General features: G+C 37.8%; 5 protein-coding genes and 1 pseudogene across 5 annotated transcripts; 3 read left to right on the top strand and 3 right to left on the bottom strand.

The window, feature by feature from the left end:
- The first annotated feature begins 381 nt into the window (after window positions 1-381).
- LOC106388882 (peroxisomal adenine nucleotide carrier 1) lies at window positions 382-2251 on the top strand. Its single transcript, XM_013829057.3, has 5 exons — window positions 382-626; window positions 725-956; window positions 1163-1309; window positions 1398-1558; window positions 1684-2251. Exons 1-5 carry the CDS (start codon window positions 484-486, stop codon window positions 1964-1966), a joined length of 966 nt encoding a protein of 321 aa, XP_013684511.1. The 5' UTR covers window positions 382-483; the 3' UTR covers window positions 1967-2251.
- A 384-nt stretch (window positions 2252-2635) lies between these two features.
- On the top strand, window positions 2636-4567 carry LOC106388883 (protein YIPF1 homolog). Its single transcript, XM_013829059.3, has 6 exons — window positions 2636-2856; window positions 2985-3024; window positions 3289-3369; window positions 3500-3689; window positions 3788-4055; window positions 4144-4567. Exons 1-6 carry the CDS (start codon window positions 2797-2799, stop codon window positions 4348-4350), a joined length of 846 nt encoding a protein of 281 aa, XP_013684513.1. The 5' UTR covers window positions 2636-2796; the 3' UTR covers window positions 4351-4567.
- A 1596-nt stretch (window positions 4568-6163) lies between these two features.
- On the top strand, window positions 6164-9527 carry LOC125574944. The gene is made up of 8 exons (XM_048750107.1): window positions 6164-6440; window positions 6747-7397; window positions 7583-7874; window positions 7955-8106; window positions 8200-8503; window positions 8577-8758; window positions 8852-9155; window positions 9231-9527. Exons 2-8 carry the CDS (start codon window positions 7367-7369, stop codon window positions 9286-9288), a joined length of 1323 nt encoding a protein of 440 aa, XP_048606064.1. The 5' UTR covers window positions 6164-6440; window positions 6747-7366; the 3' UTR covers window positions 9289-9527.
- Window positions 9263-15699, bottom strand: LOC111203980 (F-box/kelch-repeat protein At3g16740). The gene has a single exon (XM_048750108.1). The coding sequence runs from the start codon at window positions 14903-14905 to the stop codon at window positions 13739-13741; it is 1167 nt and encodes a 388-aa protein (XP_048606065.1). The 5' UTR covers window positions 14906-15699; the 3' UTR covers window positions 9263-13738.
- Window positions 15700-15932: 233 nt separating this feature from the next.
- Window positions 15933-17259, bottom strand: LOC106385647 (signal peptidase complex subunit 3A). Its single transcript, XM_013825555.3, has 6 exons — window positions 16994-17259; window positions 16847-16894; window positions 16604-16666; window positions 16451-16504; window positions 16283-16369; window positions 15933-16203 (listed from the first exon to the last, which is right to left on the bottom strand). The coding sequence occupies exons 1-6, from the start codon at window positions 17117-17119 to the stop codon at window positions 16078-16080; spliced, it is 504 nt and encodes a 167-aa protein (XP_013681009.1). The 5' UTR covers window positions 17120-17259; the 3' UTR covers window positions 15933-16077.
- Window positions 17260-18337: 1078 nt separating this feature from the next.
- On the bottom strand, window positions 18338-20933 carry LOC125583355 (annotated as a pseudogene).
- Between the last annotated feature and the right edge of the window lie 1948 nt (window positions 20934-22881).

The raw sequence follows: 22881 nt of genomic DNA, 5'->3' as shown, positions 1-22881 counted from the left end.
TTAAAATACTATTTATCAACTGAAAAAAAACTAGAATATATGTTATTCTAAATATTTAAAATCTTTTAAATTATTCGAAAAGACTGAATCATTCCAATAGCTTCATTCAAGATATTTAATTTATCCGAATTACTCGATATTAAAAGATCAAAAAAACATATTTTATACTTGAATTATCCGAAATTAACCAAAAAGTCAAAATTGGAAACAAAATTTTATTGGATATTAGCCGATTCCTACAACTGTTACTCAGACAGAACCAAATTTCATAAATAAGCTAACAATTTCTATATTCTTTTTAGAATAAAAAAACAAAAACCGGAACTAAACCGGAACCAACCACTATACCAAACAGTGAACCGGAGATTGTAACGGTGAAGTTAACGCCGTCAATACTAACGGCTGTTTAAACTCCCGAGGAAGAAGATGATATGATCACTGCCTCTTCCCTAAACTCTCATAGCGTTGTTGATCATCAGAGAGATGGTTGTCGATTTGGAGTCGGTGTCAGAGGCGACCTCCGGAGCCGTGGGGTCGCTTCTGAGCACAACCATCTTATATCCACTCGATACATGCAAATCAAAGTTCCAGGCCGAGGTTCGAGCCCAAGGCCAGCAAAAATACAGGTTCTTCTTGATTTTTGTTTAGATGTGTTCATGATTTATACATGTCGTTCTTGATCTCGTGTTTTGTTATGGTTTCTTGTGTTATGATGATTATGAAGACATCTCTCTGATGTTCTGTGGGAAGCGGTTTCAAAACGACAGATTATGTCGCTGTATCAAGGTCTAGGGACAAAGAATCTGCAGTCCTTTGTTTCGCAGTTCATCTACTTTTATAGCTATAGCTATTTCAAGAGGGTGTATAGTCAAAGAACCGGTTCGAAATCGATCGGAACGAAGGCGAACTTGCTCATTGCTGCTGCTGCAGGAGCTTGTACTTCTGTCTTAACCCAGGCATGTTTACGTTAGATGAACATTAGTTCAGCTGTTGTGTTGTAATGATTTGAATAAATAGAAGTCAAAAATAGGGAAAGATAGAGTAAATTTTTGATTCTAAGTTAAAAAAAGGACAAAAAGTATTTTTCTTTTGAATTAAATTTAACATTCAATTAAAAAAAAAATGATTTGAATAAAAGCATCGAGTCTTATCTATTTTGTAGCCTCTAGATACAGCTTCGTCAAGGATGCAAACGAGTGAGTTTGGAGAATCTAAAGGGTTGTGGAAGACCTTAACCGGTGGTGCATGGGGAGACGCGTTTGATGGACTAGAGATCTCTCTTTTATTGACTTCGAATCCCGCAATTCAGGTGATGTTCACTTGAATTTTCGCTGGTGGATTTGGAATTTAGCATGACTATATGATGAACAAGTTAGCTTCTCTGTGTGTGTGCGCAGTATACAGTGTTTGATCAGCTGAAACAGCGTCTGCTTGAACAGAAAACAGCAAAAGCTGAGAATGGTTCTTCTTCACCGGTGGTGCTCTCTGCCTTTATGGCCTTCTTGTTAGGTGCTGCCTCCAAAAGTGTTGCCACTGTCATCACATATCCTGCAATAAGGTATTTATATCTTTTTTTTCCTATTTAAAATAATCTTAGGACAAGATTACTTTAAATTTGTTCATTACCATAGTGAATTGTCATGTATTTGGAATAAGATTAAAGCATGCATCTGAGTTTTGTAGGTGCAAAGTAATGATTCAAGCTGCTGATGACTCGAAGGGAAAGGAAACTAAGAAGCCTGTAAGAAGGACAAGGAAAACGATTCTAGGGGTTGTCTGTGACATATGGAGAAAAGAAGGGATGCTAGGGTTCTTTAAGGGGCTGCATGCTCAGATCTTGAAGACAGTTCTGAGCTCAGCTTTGCTACTGATGATCAAGGAGAAGATCAGTGCAACAACGTGGATTCTCATTCTAGCTATCCGTAGAACTCTGTTTCTCACAAAGGGTAAGTTGAAAAGTCCTTGAGCAAAGCAAGGACAGGCTTGCAGGTCGATCAAGTTGTTCTCTCTCTTTATGTATGATTCACGCAGGATAAATCTCGGTTTCGCTTATATGCACTGGTTTTTATTCTAATACAAGCATTGTAATAGTTTTTTAGTTCCACGAAACAGTCTAAGTTTTGATCTATAGATCATATTATGAAAATTGGTTGTAGCTGGATTGAGTTTCTTGGCGCGCATGGTTGTCAATAAAAGTGAGTCTTTGTGTAGGAACAAAGGAAATGACGTAATAAAATTGTTTCCTAAGCAACTGAAGACTAATATAATACTATTGTTGTGGATTCTTGCGTTTCATTATTAGTCTATGATAATTGTGAGACATCTAAGCGCACTCACATTGAGAGATAATCAGCTAGAACGTGAATATAAATTATAAGAAGTTTTTCTAAATTTTGAAAATTGATACCAAAATCTCTTATTTAAAAGATTTTAATATGAATTTCTCAAGTTTTTAAGAGATTTTTGATTAGTTATTCTTATAAAAAAACTGATAGTCTAGATATTTGGAATCAATACTATAAAATGTGTAGCACTAACTTATTAATAACACAATTAAATTTGCATAAACCTGACAAATTTGTTCATTTTCTCTTTTAAAATTGTTTACAAAAGGAAAAAAAATAAATAAAAATAAATAGAGCTAGTAGGACTAAGCTTCTAAACGAAGGAGAAGGTTACGCCCTGGTTCCCATCAAATCGTCTTGGACCGAAGAATTAAAATTTTCCAAAGCAAATTTTGATTTCTTAGAGAGAGATAGGAGACGGAGGGAAGATCGGTAAGGAGGAGAGAGGAAGATGATCACCGGCGGGAGCTACACGACTATCGACGCCCAGAAAGTCTCTGGATCTGTACCTGTAAGCTCCTTCTATCTACTCGATCTCAGTTGTTATAAATGTGTATATGTACTCATCCATAGACTGATTCTCCCGATCTGATCTAGCTTCCATTGTTTGTGTGTGTGTTTTTGTGTGTCAAATCGTAGTCTGTTCCAGATCCAGGCCACACCACCGTCAAATTCGCAGGTAACATCGTCGCATTCTCTCAAAATTTCCAGTTTACGAGGTGAAATTTGATGAATAGAGCGTTTAGGAAAGAACGAATCGGTTTAGACGGAAGAGTTTTGTTGATTTGAGCTAACAGAAAAGGAATTACAGTGTAACTTTGTAAGGAACTGTTATGGATTTTGAAAGGATCTATGGATTAGCAGATGAATGAATCTTGTGATTACAAATGTACTATGTTCATGTTGAGCTCTTATTAAAGGATTGCATTGTTGTGTTATGCAGAGTCAAATCTTCAAACCTTTCCTCCGTCTGCTACTCAGGGCAAGATCTCTGGTGGTAGTAATCCTCCTCGAGATGCTGACGGTATTATTTGATTCTCTTGACTTCTTTTTATATTATTAGTTAAGATGTTAGGCTGTGGAAAATTTAGAATGTGGATACGTGTTCATATCTTGCTGATTTGGGGTATGTGTTATGTGGCTTACTGGTGCAGATACATTTTCTGGGAATGGTAATAGTAGTACAGATGAGCCTCAGTCTGGTGGCTGGCTCCATAAATTCACTGTCGGTGCTTACAAGCCTTTCTTTGATGTCGACACTTCTGATGTTGTGGAGAGGCTCAAAGAATCTCTCTTCCCGTTCCGTGGAACTTTTACGGAGAAGACTGCCGATAAGCCTGACTTGTAAGATTTGTAGTCTTTATCCTTTTTTCAGCTTAAGATGCATTTGGTTTCTCAGACAATGTAACTCGAAATCTGATAATTGATTTTGCATTTCGCAGGTATGGTCCATTTTGGATATGCACGACTTTGATATTCGTGGCGGCATCGATCGGCACGTTTGTCACATACGTGGCACACAAATGGAAGAAACAAGAATGGAACTACGATATCAATCTTGTGACTTGGTCCGCAGGAGTGTTCTACGGTTATGTCACGCTTGTTCCTCTCGCGTTATATGTCGTTCTCAAGTACTTCTCTGCACCTTCGGGACTAGTCCAGCTCTTCTGTCTCTACGGCTATTCTCTATTCGTGTTTATCCCCGCATTGGTACCAATACTTCTCCTCCTAAATAAAAATCGAAAACATCTGAATATGATGATGAATGAGACTTTGACATTTTTTAATCTGTTTGCAGTGCCTCTCGGTCGTGCCAGTGGAGATCTTCAGATGGGTTATTGCGGGTGTAGCAGGGTTCATGTCTGCAACCTTTGTGGCTCTCAACCTCAAAGCGCATATCAATTCTGCTGGGGAGAGATCGATCCTGATAATCGCAAGCATCTTTCTTTTGCAGCTCGGGCTTGCGGTTGTGCTGAAGCTTTATCTATTCACTGTCACCGTATGATCCATTTAGACCTTTGTTCTTCCTATAACCTGAAAAGGTAATGTGAGTTTCTGATAATTTGTAGATCCATCCATAACGTTTTCTCCTCAAATTTTATCCAAATTTTTGTACGGCTTGGATGCTGAACTCTATGATTCCATTTCATTTAGTTACTTGAACCTTCCATGGTATACTTGTAGAAAATATTGTAATAAAAATATATCGATTTGTTTGCTGATGTGATGTTCAAAATATATGCATGCGACTCCCAGCAATGTGAAGAACTGAAAGGACCCAAAGAATCTTCATTTTTATAGGATCGGTCTTACTCTTGCAAGAGTTGTACGGACACCGCCAATCTTCACTGGGAAACACTGACAAGTTTTGTAAAAAATTCTTCTACTACATAACGCCAATAAAAACATTACAAAACTTGAAAGTTTGTTGTCTTGTCTATGATTATGAGTAGTCTCTCGGATGGAAAGGAGGATGTAGATGTTAAGAGTAATCTTGACCAACGTATGAGAGTTTCAGTAGAGTTTGGCATCTCTTGTAGATGGTCCAACAAAGAATCTTCTCTAACTCGATTAAAGTGTTCCTTGAGTTAACAATCGGAGGAGGTACGAGTTTTCTACTGTAGATGGTCCAGCGGCGGTTGTCTGGCGAAAGAACGAATTTTAATGAGTGCAAGTTCCGAAGATGATAAAGTGTAGAGGAAGGGAAGAGAAAACAGCCTCGGCGTCTGATTGATTGGAGGCACCGGAGGCGAAGATCGGAGCCGGCGGAGCAGCTGAATTGTCAAGAGTGCATGCCTCTCACTTGACACGTGTTCATTCTTTTTGGAGAATGTTATGTAGCACGTGTTGGCTTATCCTTTCTGTACTCAAAAAACTCTAATAAAAATGAAGTTGCAAAATTGTAGCACGTGTTGGCGAATTATAGCTTCTTTTGATCAAATGGCGAATTGTAGCTAAATTGGAATTTTTCAACTTTCCTTCCTCCTCTCCGCATTTTTATCAAGTGGTGGTGGATCCGGCGAGACTTCCACTTTTCATTTCTCTTTTTTTTTTTTTTTTTAAATTAAGCTGTTCTTGTCTGAAAATGGCCGTTGGATTGGACAGCCAGATTCTCACACTAATCTTCTTCCATCAATTATTTCTTCTGCTCATGGCGAAAGATTTGAGGTGTGTTGTGTTTTGTTGTCAGGTACAGTGTTAAGTTTTGTGAGGTTATCGTCTCTAAACCTTCGTGTGGGCTCCGACAGGTGTGGCATAAGGCCCAATCTGTTGTTTATTCTTGTTGGGCCAGCTGACATGGTTGGATCAGAAGGCCTGGTTCGTCTAGGGCTTTCAGATGTTATCTGCATATATAAGGAAAGCTTGAAGGTTACGTAAGGACAACGGAGAAAAATAATCAATTGCAAAGGTTCAGGTTTCAGAGCTACTTCACGGTTAAGAGATAGAGAGAGAGTTACCTGTTGCATTGCAGAATCAAGAAGAACTAGGTTGATAGTTCTTAGCTCTTAACATTGGTGTAGAAGTTGCTAGAGCTATTATCTCTTTGTATTAACTCCTTTATACTTGAGATAGTGGATTGGAAGCGAAGTTCTTCCGCCAGACGTACCTGAACGGAAACTGGGTAACCAAATTTGCTGTGTCTTGTCTCCTTACAAAACAAACAAACATCAAACACAAATCGTATCAAGGTCAATTGATCAAGTTAGCTAACAAACTAGCTAAAGAATTAAGGTCTAAGTTAAGCAATCCAATAACTAAAACCTTACAAGTTTCTTAGTTTGTTCATCTTTTTTACATCATCTCAAGCAATCAAAAATAAAATAAAAGATTAGACCTTTGGAGATAGACAGAGATTTTGTAGTTGGTGGAAATTGATTTTTGTCAGAGAGTTAACTGTAAGTGAATCCAACTGATTTTTCTCCTTAAAGCTTCGTTTTTTTTCTTTTGCAGATGAATTGTGTTTGAATGTTTTTGGTGGGTGTGGAGATGGACCGGAGAAGCTGGTTATGGAGGAAGTCCTTTGAGAAAAGTCGGGGAGAGACAGAGAGTACAGGCTCACTCTCTTCTCATTCTGAAAGAATCTCACACGATCAGGTAAAGTTTCCTCTTTTTTTTTTTGTCAATAAGCTTTTGAGTTTTATGTAGCAATTTCTTGTCTGTATCTCTAGCTGTGTTGGCCAGCGTTATTCCATCTATGATTAATAGAGATTTTTTTTTTTTCTAAAAAACTTGATAGATTTTTGTTATGGTTTCTTCTTCTTCATTTTATGGTAGAATGTGATTGAAACTACAAGAATATAAACTAAATTGCAGAGGAAGCTGTCATAGGTTACTTCTTGTTCTTGTCATTTAGTTCTCAGTAATATCAACGAATGTTCATGGCCATTTTTCTTTATATAGGTTGAGAAAGAAGCTGCGGTTCTAAAGCAACAGCTTAATGCTTCTGTAAGCAAAGTTTCAGCTCTTGATAGTGAACTCAAGGAATGTGTGAGGCAGCTCTGGCAGGGAAGAGAAGAGCAAAAACAGAAGATAGAAGAAGAAGCTATAAACAAGAAATGCTCGGAGTGGGAAGCTACAAGATCTGAATTTGAATCCCAAATCAAGGAGCTTCAAGCCAGACTTGGAACTGGAAAAGAAGAGGTTGATACTACTGCTTCAGTTCACGAAGAGGACCTTTACCTGAAACTCTGAGGCTTTAGAGAAAGATAACTCAGCCTTGAAGCTACAACTACTCTCAAGGGCTTAGGTAAACTTGATGCACAATCAAGCCATCTTAAACAAGAACTTGAAAGGACACGTGCAGTTGAGGACACGCTCTCATTGGTCAGGGAAGGGAGGAAGACTAATAAAAAAATCAGAGAAAAGCTGACGTGGAGTTACCGTGTTATTTAGGCGGTTATGCTGTTAAAGGGTCATAGAAGTCGAGCTTTTATGAAGTAAACCTTCTTCTTCCTCTCCATCATCATCATCGAGAGTCTTTCAAAGTATCTGGAGTTACCATCATCGAAGCTTCTCGTCTCATGGCGGAAAACCTTCGCCTCTATGACAGAGGTAAAATTATTTTCTTTTTGTTTCTGTTTCTTGTTATCCAAGAATGATCGATTCTGTTTCTTGTTATCCAAGAATGATTGATTTGGATTTTGTTGGTTAAGATGTTCAGATTCAGTATTATATTGTCAATTTCTATCGAAGCTTCTGTGTGTGTTTATAGTAGTTTCTTTCTCTCTCTCTCACAGATCCAAGGATCGTAGAGATCATCAAGAAATCCACTTACGGATGGCTCGGATACGATGATCTTCAGAGTCTTTTTGAGTTTTCTGGAACATTTCTACTCTCCAAAGGACCTGCTTCTTTTGAGGAAGGCCTTTATGTCTATGAAATGGATCACAAGACTGATGAAATTGAGTGGGATTTTCAAAATCATGAAGCTAGTGGAATTGCTGGAGATGTAAGAGTGTTGTATACTAGTTTCACTAAGAAGTCCAACGTAACTCCATCCTTGGAGAGAAGAATTTACATTTGTCCGGGGTAAGCAACTTGCAAAAAACTTTCCTTTTTTTTTTCCTTTTTTTGTCTCTAAATTTTTTGGTGGTCTTGTGATCATATAGGCATGTGCTGTGCCTGGTTCACTTCCGGTTCATTGAAGAAGAACAGAGACAAGAAGCAGAACTGGAAGAGGCTGGCGAAGATCTTACTCCTCCTGTTAATCTTGCCACTGCAGCTTTTGATGTTGCCTCTCAAACACTCTCAAACACTCTCGGTTGGTTATGACTCTGTCTATTGGTTATGACTTCTGATATAGGCATGTGATGTTGCTTCTGATGTTACTCCAAAATGGGATTTTATATAACAGAACCATGGATGCAAGATATACTTCAGGACTCCACAGACAACTGGTTAGACTATGGAGATCTCATGACTCTTTTTGCTCACAGTGGAAAGCTTCCACTGTCAAAGGGACTTGCTGCAGGGCTTGATGAACTTGATCAAGGCATCTACGTGTTCACTAGACAAGAGAGCCTCCATACGGTTGACTGGTATGGCTCTCCTACTAAGATTCCTGGTCATGTTCCACTTAGTTACCGAACCTCCTATGCTGTTCCCAATGATCTGAGCCTAAATGCAACAATGGTGCGAAGATTGTATGACTGCGATGAGTAAGTGCTTTTTTAAAAACATTTTTGCTCTTTTTTTTCCTTTCTTGTCTATAACTTTTGCGGTTTGTGATAGGTATGCCAGATACATAGTCCACTGTCGTTTAATTGGAGGAGGACAAGAAGAAGAACAGGAACAAGAGGCAGAACTGGAAGAAGCTGGCGAAGATCGTACTCCTCCTGTTAATCTTTCTACTGTTGGTGATGTTGCCACAGCAGCTTCTGATGTTACCTCTCAAACACTCCCAAACACTCTCGGTTGGTTATGACTCTGTCTATTGTTTATGACTTCTGATATAGGCATGTGATGTTGCTTCTGATGTTACTCCAAAATGGGATTTTATATAACAGAACCATGGGTGCAAGATATACTTCAGGACTCCACAGACAACTGGTTAGACTATGGAGATCTCATGACTCTTTTTGCTCACAGTGGAAAGCTTCCACTGTCAAAGGGACTTGCTGCAGGGCTTGATGAACTTGATCAAGGCATCTACGTGTTCACTAGACAAGAGAGCCTCCATACGGTTGACTGGTATGGCTCTCCTACTAAGATTCCTGGTCATGTTCCACTTAGTTACCGAACCTCCTATGCTGTTCCCAATGATCCGAGTCTAAATGCAACAATGGTGCGAAGATTGTATGACTGCGATGAGTAAGTGCTTTTATTAAAACATTTTTACTCTTTTTTTTTTCCTTTCTTGTCTATAACTTTTGCGGTTTGTGATAGGTATGCCAGATTCATAGTCCACTGTCGTTTAATTGGAGGAAGGACAAGAAGAAGTTGAAGAAGAAGATGGAGAAGGACAAGAAGAAGAATGATACACTTTACTGTTCAAACTTGTAAAAAGAAGTATGAAAAGGGAACAAAAGTTGTTGTATTGATCAAAAAAGGAATTACAATAGAATACCCAAACCCAGCGCTCTAAGATGTTGCATGAGAGCTCTTGTGAAATGAAACATCCCGAAGAGGATTAGTAAAGCAAAAGGGTTTTCCTTTGAGGTTGATTCCCTAGATTTAACACAACAGCTACTCCAGCTTTCTTCCCCTTGTTCGAAACGCCTTTACTGCACCTAAAGTTTCTGTTTCCTGTGTTCTTGCCAATCCGTCTCTCAATGATTACTCCCGGCTCCCACACCTGTTTTTCAGCGCAAGACTGTATTTTCTAATCAAACTCCTCCTTGTGTACCAAGTACCCTTCTTCTCGAGGTTGAAAATTCTGATAACATCATCTTCCCTCACCAAAAACACTGAACCAAAGAAGCCACATAACTCGACAGTGGCTATTTGTGTCATTATGAACTCCTTTCTGCATGATGTGTGTGACCCCCTACTTCAGCTCGTGGTCCCCGTCCGCTTCTGTGATAATCTCTTCCGACTGAGTGACTGTTAGGAATGCAGAGACATAAAACTCTGGAACCCACAATGCAAATGATGGCATCTGAGGTCTTGTGTTCTCAAGCCACTGCAGTACCAGACTTATACATGTGATGTCCAACTTCTGAGACAAAGACACTGGCACTCATTATCACGTGATTGAATTTCCCTCCTTCATCCCCACTCTTTGTTTCACGTTCTGTACCAACTCTTTCGACCAGAAACACTTGCAACGAGAGCTGCATTTTCCCTGGTTTGTACTTCCACCTCCTAGACTTATATCATTTCTTTTCACACGTGCATCCACCAAACTGCTCACAACATTAGTATCAGTGTCCCCAACACAACTTGCATACAGCACAAACATCTCTCTGTCCAAATTAGTGTTAACTCTGGGCCTTAAAGCGACTTCTGGTTCTGCCTCTAATCCCACCTTTATGATTATCTGGTTCACAGAAGATACCACATTCACTGGTGAAGGTTTGAGATATCCAGCCTCTTTTGGGACTAGTAGCAATACCATGTCCACCTGAACTGAGAATTGAGGCTTCTTCTTGCCTTTGCTTTCCTACCGCCATGTATATGTTGTTCATCACCTCTGATCTCGTCGTTTCCACCAAGATGCATCGTAACAGAACATAACTTCTTTACTCCTCGTTGCAGCCTTCAACATAAACCACATCCTCACCGCAGTGATCCTATTAATCACCCTCCCTTTGTTGTTGTATTTTGGTACCTGTGCTTGGCTCAGTTTCTTCCATTTGGCAGGATGCTTCAATGCTAATAGCCCACAGCCAGCTTCCCACACCCTGGCTTATGAAAGTCTTCCATACTTTTTGTTCATCTTCGTTCTCCCCTTCTTCTTCTCTATGAATCTCAACAGCCTTCTTTTGTTGGAAAACTTTCCCACCGCTTGATTACTCTTTTTCGCTGGCTTTTAAATACATCTTCCAGCTGCAACCCAGGCCTTTCCGTTAAGGTCTTAACGTCCTCAGCTGTGCCTTTCAATCCGCTATAAATTGGTAAAGGTCGGTCTCTTCACTCTCTTACTTTTCAGATGCATTTCATCGAGCACTAGTCCTGCACACCTATCCATCTCAGCCTCATTGTGCTCTTCCTTTCTCTTTGAGTTATGTAACCCAAGAGAGACCTCTTCACTCATAGACTGTCGTTTCTCCTGTCAAGAGCCCAGATTTTTCTCCACACGTCTCAAAATCCCTCCAGATGCTTTCCATCTCTTCTTCTTCTTCTTCTTATTGTTTATCTTCAATCTTTTCTTCTCAGGAGCATTTTATCGAGCAGATGATAGGCATAACTCTTGGCCTTGGCTTATTTTCCTCCATTTGGAGGGTAAACTTGAAAAAAGCGGACTTTAACTCAATATACCCCGCCCTCTCTTCAAAAATTCTATTTTATCCCACTAATAAAAAATATTTTATTTTTTTATTTTTTTTTTAAATGCAAAACATGGTTAAAGACATCGGTGCCTTAATGAAATCAGTTTATTACCATGATCCAACCAATTCTACCCGACCCACCCAAATCCAACCGGATCAAACCCCGATTTTAAACCTAACTTCTAAACGACGCAGTTTTACATCTTCTCTAATTTTTCCAGTCTCGACTAGTTCTCTCTCATGCGACTGAAAACGACATTCTTCCTCTTCCTCCTAACTTTCTTTCGCTGTCCTGCTTCTCCTTCTCTTTCGTCATTTGCGAACCCATCTCTGCTTCTCTGCCGTCCAAAAAGAAGAGGAAATTCACCGTCACTTGCTTAGATCCAGTTGGGTCATAGAGGATGAAGAAGAAGAAGACGTCCGGAGACGATGCAAGCTTGCCGGAGATGAAGCTTGAAATTTTTCTACTTAAATTTGACAATGTTTCTCTACGAGTCATTTAAGGAAATAAGCATTATTGTTTTTTGTCTTTTTGTCCTCAACTTTGGTGAAAGATATGGATTGTTTCTGGAGTACACTAGCATTGCTTTCTTTCTCTTTTGTAATATAATGTTAACATCTTTTGTCCGCCAAGCAGATATCTTAAGAAGATGATGCTGATAGACCTTAGATCTATTCTCTCGTAATATAACAAACTCTGTATTGAATAACTAAGTACAAATGTGTATAGCTTTGTAGTCGATCTCGAGTTACACTCTCATGACGAGCTTCACTCTAAATCACCGATCTCATAACGATCGGAATGTACAGACTCATGACGTCTATAACAAACTACCACAAAAGCATGAATGACACTTCTTCAATTACAACTCTATTTATACTACTCTTCTGTAACTGCAAAGACTCTTCTTCAGATAGAAGTTACTCCCTTCTCTTCTTATTCATAATACTTCTTGACTTCTCAACACTCTTCCTCCAACTCTAGTTCTCCCACTCTCTCCTTTCCTCTTCTCTTACGATAATAAACCTTCTTGGATCTATCAGATGCTCCATTCTCAACTTTGAGTTTATCATTCTTCAAATGGTAGTAGTACTGTGTCCTTGAGATTCAAGTGTTTTAAGAAGATGATGCTCCATTCTCAAATTCTATTTTATCTATGCGCTTCATGCAACTTGTTCAGAAAAAAACAGAGTTTGGTACCAAAGAGGTTGACAACATGGAGGAGTGATCGTATTTTTTGTAGAGTTCTACACCATTATTTATGATCGTACTGTCTTTCTTGAGGAGATGGCTTCCAATGCAGGCCCTATGCACAGTGGCGGACCCAAGATAAGTTTTAAGGAGTGTCATAATTGGGCTTGGCCCAGATTAAAACTAAAATAAAGGGGAAAACAGGTAGCAGAGAGAGTTTTGAACCCAGGTGACTCGGTTAAAGGGGGAAAGGAAATAAACACACCAATTGAGCTATGTATTTCTCAGTTACGTTTTATAAACTTGCTAATATATAATTTTAACATGTGGCAGGTACACACTAAGCACATATTTCTGAGGTTTTTCATGGCAAGTGAAAGCAAATTTGCTACGAACTATTTATTCAGTAACTAAACTAGCCATGAGTATTTTGTAAGTAAAATGTAGGATTAAAGTTTAAGAATCTTCTTTTTTTTCTTTCTACAAACACATTTTGTTTGTCAGTAAATATTAAGTTGAGGTAATATATCACATTACACCATCCAGCATTTACAAATAATTTAAAAGTTTTAAAACATTTATCTTCTTATATATAATTTTTAAAATATTTTTATGTTTTATAAAATTTGTTTTGTTTTGTTCATGTTAAAATAAAAATATAAAAGCATTCATGTAAAACATGTACGCATAGCACATGTTAAAATAATAATTTAAAAAGTATTCTTGTAAAACGTTCGGCCGTTATATATATAAATTTAATATTCTAATTATACTTAGTAGTCTCTAATAGTAGTAATTCCAAGAAGGGTATACTGAGTTAAAGTCCGTTTTTTTTTTTTAGAAAACCTTTTTTTGTCAATAATGGATTGTTGTAGCGATTAGCAACTTGCATTTAGCTTTGTCCTCCAAAACTTAATCAACCCTGGAACTGGAAGCAGTGTTTGTCCAAAATTGAGTTCTTGGCTCAACCACCAAACACAGACAGGGCAAATCATGACAGTAGAATATACATATATATATATATAAGAGGTTAAAGAATAGTTAAAGAGAGCAGTGATACTCTTTTCTTTTCAGCTAATTAAGAAGCTTTCAAGGAAAAATTGCTTTGATTTGCTATGTTTTGGACATCAGATATGTCGAGAAACCAACAATTGTCTACAAATCAATAGGTCTCAGATAAAAGAAGAAACCGACATTAGTCAGAGATACAAATTAATGGAGTCTAAGATGAGACCTAGAGTAAATAAACAAGAGAATACAAATTTAATGGATTAGGGTGTGTGTTCCTCTAGTTGCCTAGTGATTTGCAACGAGCTTGGAACATACGGGCACACAATTGAGTAACACCATTTGCCTATAGATTCACCAAGATCCACTTGTTTAAAGTATCCATTGTTTCCAATGATGCAAGCAATGTTGCGTGTGGGGGGGAACGATTTAGCACGGTCTTTATCAAGAACCACAGCCACCTTCTTCTCCTCGTCAACGAAGAAACTCCCACCGAACATCGAAAACAGAGTACCAATGAGTGGTTTCATATCAACAGATAAGAACACGTTTCTCCACGAGACTGCATTGGGCTCAATCTTACTAGTAATCCATATATTGACAGTGAATGCAGGTGACGTGCATCTCTGCAATAGCACCGCAAGCTGCTCTTCTCCAACACTAGAAAGAGTCACAATGTCTCCGAAGAAAGCGTTGAAAGGCAGAGGAAGACGCGGACCAAACCTCTCCGTTGTAAAATCAAAACAGAGGAGGAAATCAGGGAGCTCTTTAATCTCTGGTGGACCGTTTAAATCGAGCTTCTCTTGAGCGTACCAGTAAGTGTTGCCCTTCAGAGACAAACCACGGTGAAGAAAAGAAACAGTACAGTCCGGAGTCAAATCATCATCAATGACCCTCCATGAATTAGAGTCTAAACTGAAGATCTCAAACTCGCAAACTCTGTGCTTCACACTCGGGTCGTAGTCATTCACAAATCTCAAGACTTTGTGCCTTTTCTTCTTCTCGTGTCCGAGAGCATACCTGTCCCATCTGTGGTAAGAAGTTCTGGGTTCGATCCACCTTGTCTGTCCCAGATAAGGGTTCCAGACAACAAGCCTAGTGTCTTTGGTGGTGCATAAGAATAAACCGTCGCAGTGAAAGATATTAGATATGTCGATTCCATCTGCGTTGAGATTACCTATACGCTCTATAGATGGATAGAGGAGATCGACGTTCATCAAGTAAACTCTATGCTCCTGCATCATCACCAACTTCCTCCGCTTCTTCTTTGCTGGTGCTTCTTCTTCTTCTTCAAAGACGTGTCTATTTAAAAAGCTCTCGCTTTTCGTTAAAGTGTTCCAAGTTTTGCAGGTTGATCGCAAGTCTCTAAGAGACGTCACCGGAAGCCTAGAGAGCACCTCCTCCTCCATCTCCCTTGGAAGATCGGACATCTCGTATAAAGTAGCTCGAAAAACACACTCGAATACTTGCTCTCTTTATTGAATGTTTAGAAAACTATGCTCAAAACTAAACTTCTCTAATCGTTATGTCAATGCCACATCTAGACATGTATATATATAGTAGAGTAAATTTCCTTTTCCTATTAGTAATAGATAACTTCTAAATTCTAATACTACTAAGATTATGACAAGCTTATCTTATCGTTAACCAACTTATTAAAGGATGTCTTGAGCTCCAAGCTATCAAAACTTACCCAACATCGTAATGGATATAAGTTAGGTAGTCTCAACCTCCCAACCAACTGTCTCTTTCCTTATAACTGAGAACTGATAAGTTGCAAGTGATAACTGATAAGTGGACTTTTTCAACTTTGCTTTGGACAACTCTCTCTTTACTTATAACTGAGAACTGATAAGCTATAAGTGATAACTGATAAGTGGACTTTTTAGATTCGGTCTGGTGGGAAGCTATAATAGTCCCTCTGTTTCATTATAAGTGTGTCGTTTTAGGTTTCAGCACACGGACTAAAGAAACAATTAATTTTGTATAATTCCTATAAAAAACACTATTAACTATACACCTAACCATATTTCAACCAATAGAAAAATAAATTTTGCATAAAATTAATAAATTTTGCATTGAAAATCGAAAACAACACTTATTTTGTAACGAAAAAAATTCTCTAAAACGACACTTAATATGAAACGGAGGGAGTAATTCATAGTCCTCTTAGTTTAAAATTCCGAATTTCTTTTAATAAATTAGAAACGAAGCTACAAATATGCTTAGAAAATAGAAATATAATTCTTTTATGAATATCTATTTCCAAAAATTATGTTGGTTTGTTTTTCTTTGCAGGTAAGCTTTCATGCAAGTTTGTATATATATCTTGAGCCCATGATGATTGTTTTGAAGCAGGGAAATTGGTAAAAGTCTATTTGGGGTACATAGTAAAATGGTTGTGAGATTCAAGACAATTTAGATCTGGCTGATCCACTAAGATCTATGGCAAGTGAATCAGAAGAACTAGGTTGAGATCAATAGTACCTTTAAAATTAGTTTTCTAGTTCACAGAATAAAAGAAAAAGACTGAATCTTTACCATGAAAAGAAAAAAAAAACGAAATACAAAAAAAACTCTTAGAAGTTATCTTCAATCTTCATCATTTATATGCATCTGGCAAACTGTAACCAGGCATGACAATCTTGTCAGCAAACATCTTGCCGGTCTTGGGCATGACATGCCAGTGTAACGTCAAGTTGAACTCTTTTCCGCGAAGATTATGTCCCTGAAAGATCCCAAATGATCAATTCAATTTTCTAGCTCTGAAGAGACAAAAGCCTTGGCGGGGGGTTATTTTACTGAACCTGATCAATGAAACGGTACTTGTTAGAGGTTTGAATCCGGAACTTGGCATGTTCCTTATCAGGGATAATCGCATCCCATAGAGAAACCTGCAAAAGAAATGTCAAGTCAATCCACAACTTGTCTCAAGGAGGCTTTGCATTGAAGCAAAGTGTGGACTATAAACATACCTGATTCAGGGAGTTCTTTGGGGTTTCGTATTCCGCTGCCACGAAAGCGAAAACCTGCAAGCATTTTGCATAATCGAATATCCAGCATTAGCAGTCTGTTTTGCAATTGCAAAAGACAAGGACTCTTTTAAGTGTTTTGAGATGTTACTAAACCTGTTTAGTGTTCCAAGTAAACAGGGACTCCAAGTCTGCCGTTATGTCCAATGTCAAGCTCACCTGCAGCAGTGACATGTAGAAGAACGTAAGCAACAAGCAATAGATAAGAGGGAAACGAGGAGGCTTAAAGATACATGAACTCACTACTACACTTAGGGGAAGTAACTTGAGCAGCAATTCATAAACATACATGACTCAAGGAAGGAAGGAACCCTTTACGTTAAAGATCGAAACTTTTACCTCATCGTTTTCATATGATTGCTTCTTAAACCGATTGATGTTAAGTATCTGCAATCATCAGCCACAATATCAAAAACCCATCATTTCAAAAATCAAAGCTTTCATACGACGCAGATCCACTGCAATAAAGAGACGATTTTTTTTTACCTGGATCTCGGCAGACGGGTTCTGGTTGCTGAAATTGTCCGAGAGAGACGCAATTGCGCAGATGAACGCGAGTGCCGTGACGGAGAATGCGAGCAGAGCGTTTGCTCTGTAACCAAAAGAATGCATCTTTACGGTTTCTCCTTCGTGAGTTTCGATCACCTGATTCTTGTCGCGGTCCCGTCTTTGAACTTTGAAGTGATAGAGGAAGACGAAGACGAGCGTTTTTTTTTGCTGTAATGTGATTGGTGGAGACACGTATGGTCCCCGATTGGTTACTTTGTAAACCGGAATGCTAATATATGCAGGTTAATTATGTAAACCGAAATCGAAATCGCGGTCTAAATAAACTATTTTGTTCCGGTTGGACCTTGGTCTAAGAATACATTCAATGAATTTTAGTCTTTCTCATCACAACCATTAGAAGAATGGAAAAAAATAATAAAAGAAGTTCATCTTGAAGAATTGAATACATATAAAAATAGAAACTTTTATTTTTTCATAAAATTTGGAGAGGAAAGTTTTTTTAATTAATTTGTTAGTTTTAAAAAAATTAGAAGGATATATCACACCTATCAATAATTTAAATAAAATTTTAATTTAATTGATATAAAATTTGAGAAACAAAAATTCTTCATATTTGAATAGTCACCAATTGGAGCCTTAAATATACAAGGAATTGAGGAAACGTCTAGACATGTCACTTGTTAAGTTGCCTGATTAAACCGGGATTATTTTTGGTTGTTCATTTAAAAGCCTGTTTCTGTGAGACGTTTTACTGGTTTGTGTCAAACCATTCAAGTGATTTCTCAATGCTTCATGCACTCATTTGACCTCTGGAGTACTATTTGCTGCAACTTCTGAAAGATTTTATCCTACACCTTTTTAATGAAAAAAAAAACCATTGTAATCAACTCATAAATCTCTCACGGATTCGGTGCTTTATGGGTCAAATTTAATATGGCATGTGTTTCACAAAATTAGTGGCACACTATACAAATTGATTGACAAGCATTATGATAACGCTATTGCACCTACCGTAGAGGCGGCTACACAGTCCTTTTCACACAAAAAAAAAAACTAAATAAATACTCTTTCCTAATATATATTTTGCTGTTTTAAGTTAATGCAGAAATTCACTTTTAGTTTTTACTTATTTTTAACATCAATTTACTTTTTACTTTAAAAATATCATTAAAATACAATTAAATATATTAATTTAATCAGTTACAAAATAAACAACAGAATAATATTGACTACACATTTTTTATACTAAAATTAAAAATTACCTTAAGAAAAACAACTAGAAACATCAATAATTCTATCAAGCATTATACATTTCGAAACTGAACGAATATTGTAATCATATCTTTTTCAGAAATAGAGATACTACAAACATCATTCCCACTAACCAAATCAAAGCACATTTTGTTGCCATTACTCGACTGAGTTACAAAAGAGAAAGACAGCCCCAAAAAAAAAACATAAGACTTCTTAGACAAACATATTCATATTCATTTTGTAATTACCATATTACAAAAGATCACATGATACTACAACCAGCAGGATTCTCATCGCTGAACATATCAGTATAAGGACCCGAGTGTGGAGGTGGCATTGGCGGTGGATGAGCATAATTCACTGCCGGATAAGGCCGAGCATACATCATCGGATGGTACATGTCTCCACCATGACCACCACCATATCCTCCATAAGCTGCAGCTTGTTGTTGCATCATCATTTCCATATATTGTTGTTGGTTCATTGCCTGAGGCGGTGGTGGATAATATCCTCCGCCTCCACTCATCGGTAAGCCTTGAACCGCAGGGAAAGCGCCGCCGCCTTGGTGTCCCATTGGACCCATCATACCCATTGGACCACCTTGACCCATTGGGCCACCCATCCCCTTGGCACTATGATTATGATTGCCCTTGTTAGCTCCTCCACCTGCTTTGATTTGTTTCATGAGCTCATCGATATCATGGGCTCCTCCTTTCGACTTGCCTCCTCCCTTTTTAGGCCCATCATCATAATGATGAACTTCACCTCCTCCTCCTCCTCCTCCTCCCCCCACCACCGGAGGACTTCACCTTATCACCACCACCGTCTCCTTTCTTACCACCTCCCTTCTCACTTTTACCCTTTTTGAAAAAACCTAGAAGGCCACCACCGGTTTTAGCATCTGCTTTTCCGGTTTTACCCCCACCTCCTTTGTTCTCTTTATCTTCTTTTCCCATTTTACCCTCACCCATTCCCTTCATTTTCACCGGAATCTCAAACCCACCACCGCCTCCTCCGCCACCGCCACCGCCACCACCACCACCACCACCGGCTTTGAGACCATTCATCATCATCATAATCTCATTAGGTCCCTTAGCTCCACCGCCACCACCCATTTGAGGCATCTTGTTAGGCATCATCGTCATCTTATTAGGAGGCATGTGACCATGTCCTCCCATTTCATCATCATCCTCATCTTCATCGTCATCGTAATCATCTTCACTAAACTCCTCATCATCATCATAATCATCATCACTAAACTCATCGTCATCTTCCTCTTCCTCGAACTTAATAGACTTCTTCTGATCCTTAGATGCCACAGGAGGCATCATCATCTTCATATCCTTCCCACCACCCACCAGCTTGAGCAGCCTTCATCATCATCATTTGTTGAATCTGCTGAGGAGTCAACTGCATAGGTTGACCATGTCCATGACTCTGACCACCACCACCACCACCGCCATTGGCTTTCCCGTTGGTCTCTTTTCCACCTTTTCCTCCTCCACCACCACCGCCTATGATCTCGGCGTGTTTCCCTGATTTGCTCAGCTTCTTAACGAGAATGGCTGGGTCGACGTTGCCTGTGACGGTGACTTTCCCCTGTTCTACATCTGCTTTTACAGAGTACACTCCTGAAGAAAACCAAAACAGTGTCAGAATCATCCCAAGACATTTTAACAAGTCTCTTGCTTTTAATCTGGGACAATTAACACAAAACAATCAATGCTGTAAATCTCAAAATTTTGAGCTCCATTGTTGAATTTTATAAACTTTACTTGCAATTTTTTTAAAAAGTTTGCTGTAATTCTTGTAAATTTATAAAGGGAGTAGCCCAGATGGTAAATTTCAAAGCTTTGGACTCCATTATTTTGGAAAATTTAGTAACTTTATGATGTGAGAGATGAGAGTATTACACAGTAGGGGAAGCAAAAAAACACACGCATTTCATAAATTTCAAAACTTTATTTAGAAAAAAAGAATAAATTTCAAAACTTTTGCATATTTGAGCTGGTTTTTTTGTTTTTTTTTTTAACTTCAGTATTGATAGATCCAAGCTTCTGAGAAAAATTGAAATGGTCGTACAAAATGGGCCAAGGAAAAGAAAGATATATGAAGAGGGGAGGAACAGACCAAGAACATACCTTCGATTTTCTGCAACTGCTTTTTCACTTTATGCTTACAGCCTTCACAGTGTACATTTACTTTCAGAACACAAGTCTGCAAATTATCAAATCACAGTAAGCAGAATTAGCACAGTGATATATACACACACACACACAAAATCTTGAAGGGAAACGTATACCTGAAGCTTCAAAACATCTTGTTTATTCATAATTTCTCTTAATTTTGTGGTTATAGAGAGAGAGAGAGAGAGAGTTTCTGTCTGAACTCTTATTTCTCCTTTATCTCATTTGCGAAGAGAGGAGTGGAGGTGGTGGATAGGTTATAAGAAGAGGGGGGGGGGGGGGGGGTATGTTATGTACTGTAATAAAGTTAGTTGTTGTTTAAGTACAGAGAGATAGAGACACTCAATAAATTAAAAACACACTCAAAATTTGTGTTTTGCTTTAAAACTTTTTAACTCTCTGTTTCAGGGTTTATTATTTCTACTTATGTCTGTGTGTGAGAGAGAGAGAGGACGGTGGCACAGGAAGCAAGGTTAATCTTACATTTCCATTTGCAAACATCCTTTTAAATATGTCATTTTATTATTGTTTTGATTTTAAAATTTTAATTTTAAAGTTTTATACTTTTTTCTTTTTCTGGTACAGAGTTGAGGGAAGAAAAAGAAGAAGAAGCTTAAAGGTAGCTTTTTTCACTTTGGCGGTGTTAAGTACAGCCTCGCTTCGCCTCTGTACTTAGCTGTATTCATCTTATGGAATAAGATTGATTAACACACAATACGAATAAATATGGTTCCTTAACTACACTACATAGCTGTATTCGTATTTTGCTTTTCATTATTCGTAGTATATCTAATACCCCTCCTTTTCGAATTAAATGTCGTTTTAGAGTAAAATTTTCGTTTCAAAATTAGTGTCGTTTTATGATTTCAATGCAAAATTTATTGACTTTTTATTTTAATCGATTTTTCTATTGTTTGAAATATGGTTAGGTGTATTAGTAATGAGTTTTTATCTAGTAAATAGATAATCTTAAATGTTTTATTAATCCGTGCGTCGAAAAGTAAAATTAAAGGGAGTATGCGGTTTAGATGCAAACCAGAGTTTAACATGGCTCAATAATTTGGGCTTCTCATGTTGTTATCATGTAGTGGTTTTGTCTACTGTTCTCGAAAATTTCTATTGTCGCTATTTCATTTTTCAATGTCTTTGTTTACGTTGAATTTAGTCGGAATGGTCACGTAGTGTATAGTACCCATTTGCTTGCAAAGTAATTAGACTACAATAATTCATGTATGACACTGATATTAACATGCAAATTTCAGGATCGTAATAATGATTTTAAATCAATGATTTTAATGATCGTTGACGAGAGGGGTTAGGATCCAATTGCAAGATAGGGCCTTTGTAACCATAATGTCGACTTGTTTAACAGCATCACTTACGCAAAAAAGGTTACTATTGAATTTAAATATTAATTGAAGACTCCTATAATGGTAAATTATGCGATCTAGATCTCACGTATATACTACTAATGTACCTCGTACATAAATGTTTATCATAAATGAACCAAATTAAAAACCTTAAACTAGGGATGTCAATTCGGGCCGGCCCGGCCCGGCCCAAACCCGCTAAACCCGTGAATATTTGAGCCCGGCCCGGCCCGGCCCGAAAATAATTTGGGCCTAGAATTCAAAGTCCGGCCCGGCCCTTATAGGGCTATAGGGCTTTTCGGGCTTTTGTGGACTTTTCGAAAAATAATTTGTCATTGTCACTTTCATCGTTTTAATACATGTGAATTTTCATTAAAAAAAAAGAGTTTCATTTTTAAAAAATAAAAATATATAAAGTAAGTTTAAAATTTTCTTCTCTATCACAAATTTTTTATTTTTTCGTATGCTTTAAAAACATTTTATACACAAACCAAATTTAATAAGATTTAAATAATCAAATATCAATAAAAACAAAAAATATAAGAGAACAAAATTTATGATAAACACGGTCAAACGTTTCATACTTTGTATTTTGAAAATAAAAACATGTTGTACATGAAAGAAGAAGGTACTTTTGTAAAATTTAAAATGTAACATTTTTAATGATGAAACAATAAAGTGCATTAACAACTTTTATATTTGATTTATTAGAGTTTGGATAAAAATATTTAAATAATATATCAATACTAATAATAGTTTCGATTACAAGAAAGAAGGGTAATATTTACGCTAAAATATAAATTTCGGGTTTTTGGGCCGGCCCTAGCCCAAACGGGCTTAAGCCCAAAATACCCAAAGCCCAAATGGACTTAGCCCGAAAGGCCCAATTTTTTTTGGGCTAATAAAGCTAAGCCCAAGCCCGGTAATTTTTAGGGCTGGGCGGGCTCGGGCTACGGACTTCGGCCCTAATTGACATGTCTACCTTAAACCTTCAATTTAATTTGCTTCTTAATGATTCATAACCCGGAAAACTAGAAAAATACATGATTGATTT

The sequence above is a fragment of the Brassica napus genome, chromosome C3 (genome assembly GCF_020379485.1).
Source record: "Brassica napus cultivar Da-Ae chromosome C3, Da-Ae, whole genome shotgun sequence".
NCBI classification, from domain to species: domain Eukaryota; kingdom Viridiplantae; phylum Streptophyta; class Magnoliopsida; order Brassicales; family Brassicaceae; genus Brassica; species Brassica napus.
Note: the sequence above shows the minus strand (reverse complement) of the source record. Positions and strands in the feature narration are given on the sequence as shown.

Bases quoted from the DNA above. Each gene is read 5' to 3' on its own strand.
- LOC106388882 (XM_013829057.3), top strand. From the start codon at position 484: ATGGTTGTCGATTTGGAGTCGGTGTCAGAGGCGACCTCCGGAGCCGTG. The intron at 1,310-1,397 runs GTGATGTTCACT...GTGTGTGCGCAG, and splicing joins CTTCGAATCCCGCAATTCAG to TATACAGTGTTTGATCAGCT. The intron at 1,559-1,683 runs GTATTTATATCT...TGAGTTTTGTAG, and splicing joins ATCACATATCCTGCAATAAG to GTGCAAAGTAATGATTCAAG.
- LOC106388883 (XM_013829059.3), top strand. From the start codon at position 2,797: ATGATCACCGGCGGGAGCTACACGACTATCGACGCCCAGAAAGTCTCT. The intron at 2,857-2,984 runs GTAAGCTCCTTC...GTCAAATCGTAG, and splicing joins AAGTCTCTGGATCTGTACCT to TCTGTTCCAGATCCAGGCCA. The intron at 4,056-4,143 runs GTACCAATACTT...ATCTGTTTGCAG, and splicing joins TCGTGTTTATCCCCGCATTG to TGCCTCTCGGTCGTGCCAGT.
- LOC125574944 (XM_048750107.1), top strand. From the start codon at position 7,367: ATGGCGGAAAACCTTCGCCTCTATGACAGAG. The intron at 7,875-7,954 runs GTAAGCAACTTG...GTGATCATATAG, and splicing joins AGAATTTACATTTGTCCGGG to GCATGTGCTGTGCCTGGTTC. The intron at 8,504-8,576 runs GTAAGTGCTTTT...GGTTTGTGATAG, and splicing joins AGATTGTATGACTGCGATGA to GTATGCCAGATACATAGTCC.
- LOC111203980 (XM_048750108.1), bottom strand. From the start codon at position 14,905: ATGTCCGATCTTCCAAGGGAGATGGAGGAGGAGGTGCTCTCTAGGCTT.
- LOC106385647 (XM_013825555.3), bottom strand. From the start codon at position 17,119: ATGCATTCTTTTGGTTACAGAGCAAACGCTCTGCTCGCATTCTCCGTC. The intron at 16,667-16,846 runs GTAAAAGTTTCG...TCACTGCTGCAG, and splicing joins AATCATATGAAAACGATGAG to GTGAGCTTGACATTGGACAT. The intron at 16,204-16,282 runs GTTCAGTAAAAT...GGGATCTTTCAG, and splicing joins AGTACCGTTTCATTGATCAG to GGACATAATCTTCGCGGAAA.